The 7,500-nt window shown below is 40.1% G+C and overlaps 1 protein-coding gene across 3 annotated transcripts in view; it reads left to right on the top strand.

The window, feature by feature from the left end:
* Positions 1 to 7,500, top strand: part of LOC149130839 (peptidoglycan recognition protein-like) — a 19,809-nt gene that overhangs the window by 4,063 nt on the left and 8,246 nt on the right. For 2 of the 3 annotated variants that reach the window (XM_089343589.1, XM_089343590.1), the window contains exons 2-4: positions 717 to 953; positions 3,460 to 3,514; positions 4,211 to 4,420. In XM_089343589.1, the coding sequence (XP_089199715.1) occupies positions 717 to 953; positions 3,460 to 3,514; positions 4,211 to 4,420 (502 nt within the window). The remainder of the gene's footprint in view (positions 1 to 716; positions 954 to 3,459; positions 3,515 to 4,210; positions 4,421 to 7,500) is intronic. The other variant, XM_089343591.1, reaches the window with a different exon arrangement.

Genomic DNA, 7,500 nt, shown 5'->3' with positions numbered 1-7,500 from the left:
CACCAGCACGGGTGCCATTTGTGTCTTGATGGGTCTTCTCAAGCATAACATAATGCCAAAGGTCTTGGTCATTGCCTCCATGCGGCCCAACACTCGAAAGGAACTCAGACACTTTGCCTTTGTGAGGCCCAACACACATGTATGTATGTATGTTTCTGCTCCAGTCTGGGAGCTCTGGAGTTTTGGGGAGTATGGAGTCAACCCCCTAATTACCATTACTCCTAAGTCTGTTCTGATTTGAAATGGTAGTTCCAGTCTGGTTCCTGTCTTTGGGGTAAACAGATTTCCCAGTGGTAGAGGAGGTTCCTGTTATTCCTGGCAAAGCCAAGGAGAAGATAACTCCTCCAAGAAAATGATACTCTGTCATAGAACTTGCAGTCAAACTAGTTACCAATCATCTTTCAATGCTTGTCACTGGAACTTACTATGGCAACCGAGAGTGGCAGGTGTTGGAAAAACTTTTGTCACTTCAATTCAATGACACACAAGTGTATCAATATCATTTCACTTTTTGATCTGTTTTGTATTTTATGAAGTCCTATGATAATGGATATCTGTGCATATGCAGGTATGTATCAGAGTATATCAGAACAACCTAACTGGATGTGAGATGGCTATCATTTGACAGGATGAGGCAATCATCTTTTGTGTATTTATACTTATAATGAACTTTAACTAATTGCTATTCTTCAAATGTTTGTCTCTTTAAAATCAAGATGGCAACCAACATCACAAAATTCCTGCTACCATTAATTCTTCTGGTATTGGCTTTCAAGGCAAAACCTTCTAATGCATTTACTGGTATGTGTGTCTGTACTCAAGTGGATACAATTGCAGCACGTTGGGGTCCTTTTAGACGTAGATTTGTATATGAGATGCATTTGAGAAGAGGAGAGTGCTTCAAATCACTTCAGACCAGATCTTCCTACGTCTTTGCTCTTGAAGAAAACGGGGTAAGGAACGTTTTTACATTTCTTCGTATTTGCCACTTGTCAACAGTTTTATCTATTTATTCATCATTTATAAAATCTGCTTAGAACTACTACTATTGGTTCATCCCATAAATAATGCTGTTTTTTATACTTCTGTTTTTCAAAATTAAGAACAAAGTTCTTTTTTAATCTAAAATATACTCTCCTTCATTTTCTACAATGCTCTTCCATCTATCTGGTGGACTTGCAAGGCCCCTCTTCCAAAATTCACTCGTCCGTGATGAAAAATATTCCTCCAGCACTTTTCTGACCTCCTCTACAGATTCATATTTTTTCCGTCCAAATGATTTTGAAGGCAGTGGAATAAAAGATAATCAGATGGGGTAATGTCCGGCGAATACGGTAGGATATCATTTCCCATTTAAACTGCTCCAACCTTTGGAATGTCGTCCTCGCTGTATGTAGCCAAGCATTATCCTGATGGAAGAACACTTTTCATCTTGAAACCAAAGATGGTCGTTTTTCTTCTAGCGCTGACTTAAGCCACTCAAGCTGGGGCAGGAGATCTCCTTTGTTATCATTTGGCTTGGGTTTAAAAGTTCAAAGTGGACTAAACCTTTCATATCTCACCAAACAGATCATAACACCTTACATAGGTGAAAAACTTCTTTAACCTGGTGTCTTGGTGTTTCTCCTTTCCCTACCCACTGTCTTCAGTGCTTGACATTTTTATAGAGAACTCATTTCTCATCACCAGTCACTATTCGGTCCACAAAAGATTCATTCCTACAGAAATACCTAAATCACTGCAATGGTGTGAACAAAGGTGAATTGGTGTGGGAGTCCTTCGTGCAACACGGCTTTCCGCAGCTCATCTCATTGACACAGCTAAAGTCATGGGTCAAATATAGACCAAAGTTGGGTGTTTGGCATCTATTGGGTTGTCCGGAAAGTACGTGCTAATTTTTAAAGGAAAGAGAAAGGTCAATAAATACTTGCCATTACATTTTTAATCAACCAAATATGAACCGTTTTGTTGTACAATGCGACTTTCCTTTAACTTGAAAATACCCTCTTCCTAGAACTGAGGTGGTTTCATGGCAAATAAGTCGAAAGGGAAGCTACTATAAATTGGCACGTACTTTCCAGACAACCCAATAGAATGTCGCCAGACACTCACTGTATTGTACCAGCTTCACAAAACCATTAGCAGGAAAACAACCCAAGATTTCTATGGGTGATTAGTTGAGGGTGTGAGCATCAAGGAGAACAGTCTGAGTAGTCTCTTCTGGAGGATTTTCAGGTTGAAAATCATGGGCAATTTCCAAAAGTCTTTGGCATGGCAGTGCTACAGAGAGGCATTGCCTGTTTGAGATAAGTTCTTCAGGCATGGAAGAGCCAACAGCTGAACCTGACCGAGATGCTTGCAGGAGGATGAAACTGTCCTGCACACAATAATTTAGGGTCAGAGAGTTGTGGGATTGTGTGGAGCAGCAGTTGTCACGTGTGAGACGAATTCAGCCGTCTGCCAAGTATATAGTGAAGATTAATGCATGACTTTCCATTAGCAGAGAAGGAAAGCAGATCTTTCTCTGCGTAGTGGCTGTGGCAAAAGAGGCTGTGTGCTGAACCCGTCTGGAAGGTTTGAAGACAGGCACTTTCCTATTTGGCCAAGTCCTCTTCAATTTCTTCAAATGTAATTTGAAGAGGAAGGTGCTACCTTCTAATGTGTTTATCAAAAAGATGGTCAATAGTGGCAAGGCTGGAGAGACTGAATGGATCTACTCTGAATATGCTTTTCTAAGCAGGAACTAAAAAACTGGAAGAGGGCACTTTCTTGGGGATGGCAAAGTAAACCGGGATTTTTGCGTGAGGCTTACCCTGGATTACCTTAAGTGGACTGTCCCGCTATTACAGATTCTAATTATTATTTATTTATTATTTCTTTCTCTAGTTTCTATTATATATATCCTGTTGTATCCTTTAATGTGGTAGTTATCTCCCTTCGACCGATGTAAACCCACTCCCCCATCGGGTTTTGTTTTTGTAATCTTTATTTTGTTTTGTTTTTGTGTGTTGTAAGTCGTCCTTTGATATTATCCTCCATGTCTTGGACCCTTGTTGCCAATAAAAGAAATCAGTTATTATTATTATTGTTATTGTTGTTGTTGTTGTTGTTTTGCAATATCCTTTTGAAATTTTCAGGGAGATTTTATTTGCTAGCGAGGATAATTGATAACGAAGATATTTTTCAGTAAATATAAACCCATATTGAAAAGTAAAGTTTTACCCCATCTTTTGAATATAATATTGATATAAGCCAGAATCAAATACAAATCAATATTAAAAATTACAAATTCAACTTCCCTTTACTGAAAAATACCTTTTATTTTGTTTTGTTTTTGTGTGTTGTAAGTCGTCCTTTGATATTGTGCTCCATGTCTTGGACCCTTGTGGCCAATAAAAGGAATCAGTTATTATTGTTGTTGTTGTTGTTGTTTTGTTAATATCCTTTTGAAATTTTCAGGGAAAACTCATTATTCCAACAGTTGATCTCAAATCTAAGAAATGTCCTCAGAAACGTAAGTAATTCCAAATAAAATACTACCATTTTCTTCAAAATTTCCACTGAAGAAGAACTCTACATTGTCACATGAACAGTAGAAAAAAAAAACTGAAAAAGGTAAAGAGACATTGAGTATAAAAAGAGATAAAAGACAGGATAGTCACCAGAATGCAATTCAGCTTCAACTATTCTGAGCAGGACAAATTTTCAGATCTTCAGGTCTCTGGTCTTTCCTGTCTTGCTATGTAGTTGCAAAACTTGGCCAATGCCTGAGGCCTTTTGGAGATGCCTTAAATCCTTTGGCACCTGCACATTTTGTAAGAATATAGGTTACCATTGGTCAGATTTCACACCCAACCAATGATTCTACTCAGAAACTGGGATTTGTTCTGTTACCTGTATGATTCAATGTAGTGTCAGCTCAAATTTTTTGGTCATGCTGCTTGATTTTCAGAACACACGCACACACACACACACATAGATTATGACAGGCTTCTTTCAGTTTCCCTCTACAAAATCCACTCACAAGGCTTTGATTGGCCTAAGGCTAAAGTAGATGACACTTGCCCAAGGTATCACACAGTAGAACTGAACCCAGAACCATGCAATTGGGAAGCAAGCTTCTTACCACACAGTCACGCCGATCGTTTTTATTGTTTTTTTTTAATCTTTTTTTTTTCCTTATTTATTTTCATACTTATTGTTTCATAAGAAGAGGACACAGTGTTGAGGTATAATCCTTTTTGCCCAAGCATACGGAGTCGGTCTCAATGGAAAGCCAGAAAACCGAAATCAGTGACAAGACTGAACGTCCCTGTCGAGTATTTCGTTGTCCATCATTCAGCTACTGGTAGCTGCTTCACAACTGAGGCTTGTGACAGGTTAGTGCGGAGTATCCAGAACTATCACATGGATAAAAGACGTAAGTAAATCTGCAGATATCCTCCTCCTCATCATCATTTAACATCCATTTTCCATGCTAGCATGGGTTGGATGGTTTGAGCATATAAGTGTACATATGTGTGTGTGTGTGTGTGTGTGTGTGTTTATGAGTGTGTACATGTAAGATAAGATGAGTATATAGGTAATTCAAAGGAGATACAGGGTGTCCCAGAATTAACTTTGTATTAAAGTAAAATCGGACAATTGTTTTAGAAACTCCCTTTTATTTATGTTTATCATGTTTGATATGCATTAAAGGTACAAGGCAGCAAGCTGAGAGCACTGTTAGCATGCTGGGCAAATAGCTTAGTGGCATTTTACCCACCTTTACGTTCTGAGTTCAAATTCTGCCGAGGTTGACTTTGCCTTTCATCCTTTCGGGGTCAATAAAATAAGTACCAGTCAAGTACTGGGGTCTATGTAATAGACTTAACTCCACACCTAAAATTGCTGGCCTTGTGCCAAAATTTGAAATCAATATGTGTTAAGAATGTATAAATTTTATAATTTTTTTGATAATTATATTGTAAATAGTGAATAGTTGTCATAGAGACTTTAGTCTCGCTCTATCACCTTTCAACAGCATTATATATGAAGAGACATTAGAACAATTAACAACATAATAAAAAGGTTTTATTTATGATGATGCTTGGTTTCACAATTCCTGTCATTCAGCTTAGCAGCCTTTGATTAAGTTGTAATTTGGTATTGGAAGGTTAAGGGCTTCCTTGATGCCTGCCAGAGAAGCAAGTAGCTATCACCATCGAAGGCATCAAGGTGAAGAGTGCTTTGTGGAGGAGTGAGGTGTTGTCACGTCAACGGTCTCAGGCTCAACTCGCTGAGAAAGTGAAACTCACTGTTTAAGTACCAGTTTTACTACGCATGCGCACTCGAGGAGCTTCCGGTGGTGAAGTCCCTTGCATATGCGCAGAATAGTACTTCCTCAATGGCGGCTATAATTTCGCGCCACTAGAATATTTTCATTCCTGTTGGATCCTGCTTATCTGTCCACGACAGCTTTTTCTCAGTTTGGGTGCACTCGTTTTCTCTACTTCCATCCCCACGATGGAGCAATGATTTAGCAGAACTTAAAAGAATGCATTCCGTGAGCAGTGCAGGAGATGACTCTTGAAATGCTTCAAAATGTGTTTTGCAACACTAAGGAGAGATTGGAAATTTGCAGGGATACAGACCGAACACACATTGAAAATTTCCAATAAAGCTTCGACACAAGCTTTATAAATCTATTTGTTTTGGTATCAATAAACTTGAAGTTCTGTTTTGTTTTTTAAAAAATTTGCCCTATATCATTGAAATAGATTGTTAATTCTGGGACATCCTCTGTGTGTGTGTGTGTGTGTGTGTGTGTGTGTGTGTGTGTGTGTGTGTGTGTGTGTGTGTGTGTGTATGTGCATGTGTGTGTTAGTGTGTGTATTCTTTTATTGTTTCGGTCATTTCATTGTGACCATGCTGTAGCACCGCCCTTTAGGAGAAGAAATTGACCCCTGGACTTATTCTTTGTAAGCCTGGTGCTTATTCCATCAGTCTCTTCTGTTGAACTACTAAGTTACAGAGATGTAAACACACCAACATTGATTGTCAAGCGATGGTGAGGGGGACAAACACAGACAGAAACACCAACACATATATATACATGCATCTATATATGTATCATCATCATCATCATCATCGTTTAACGTCCGCTTTCCATGCTAGCATGGGTTGGACGATTTGACTGAGGACTGGTGAACCAGATGACTACACCAGGCTCTAATCTGATTTGGCAGAGTTTCTACAGCTAGATGCCCTTCCTAACGCCAACCACTCCAAGAGTGTAGTGGGTGCTTTTACGTGCCACTGGCACAAAGGCCAGTCAGGCGGAACTGGCAACGGCCACGCTCAAAATGGTTTATTTTACGTGCCACCTGCACAAGAGCCAGTCCAGGGGCACTGGCAACGATCTCGCTCGAAGGTCTTTACATGTCCACGGGCACAAGTGCCAGAAAGGGGACGCTGGGCACAGGTGCCATCACGATTTTGCTTTCACTTGCCCCAACAGGTCTTCGTAGGCCGAGTTTCGTGTCCAATGAAGGAGACGACGTTGGCATGGGTGCCAGTCATCGAATTTAGCTCGATTTCGATTTCGATTTCACTTGCCTCAACAGGTCTTTGCAAGCGGAGTTTAGTGTCCAATGAAGGAAAGGCACGCATAAGTGGGCTGGCTATACCCCTGGCAGAGGCCTTGCATTTAGATCTCACTTGGCTTGCCGGGTCTTCTCACGCACAGTACATTTCCAAAGGTCTCAGTCAGAAGTCATCACCTCGGTGAGGCCCAATGTTCGAAGGTCTTGCCTCACCACCTCATCCCAGCTCTTCCTGGGCCTACCTTTTCCACAGGTTCCCTCAACTGCTAGGGTGTGGCACTTTTTCACACAGCTATCCTCGTCCATTCTCGCCACATGACCATACCAGCGCAATCGTCTCTCTTGCACACCACAACTAATGCTTCTTAGGTTCAACTTGTCTCTCAAGATACTTTCACTCTGTTTAGTATGAACACTGACATTACACATCCATCAGAGCATACTGGCTTCATTCCTTGCGAGCCTACGCATGTCTTCAGCAGTCAAGGCCCATGTTTCACTGCCATGAAGCATGGCTGTTCGTACACATGCGTCATACAGTCTGCCTTTTACTCTGAGAGAGAGACCCTTTGTCACCAGCAGAGGTAAGAGCTCTCTGAACTTTGCACAGGCTATTCTTATTCTAGCAGCTACACTTTCATGTTTATATATATATATATATATATATATATATATACAACAGGCTTCTTTTAATTTCTATCTGCCAAATCCACTCACAAGGTTTTGGCTGCCCAAGGCTATAGTAGAAGTCACCCAAGATGCCACAGAGTGGGACAGTGGGACTGAACCCGGAACCATGTGGTAGGGAGGCAAGCTTCTTACTACATAGCCATGCCTGCACCTATATATATATATATATATATATATATATATATATATATATATATATATATATATATATATATATATATATATA

The sequence above is a fragment of the Octopus bimaculoides genome, chromosome 27 (genome assembly GCF_046866305.1).
Source record: "Octopus bimaculoides isolate indiv1 chromosome 27, ASM4686630v1, whole genome shotgun sequence".
Classification (NCBI taxonomy): domain Eukaryota; kingdom Metazoa; phylum Mollusca; class Cephalopoda; order Octopoda; family Octopodidae; genus Octopus; species Octopus bimaculoides.
The sequence above is the reverse complement of the archived record's forward strand: the minus strand, read 5'-3'. Positions and strand labels throughout refer to the sequence as shown.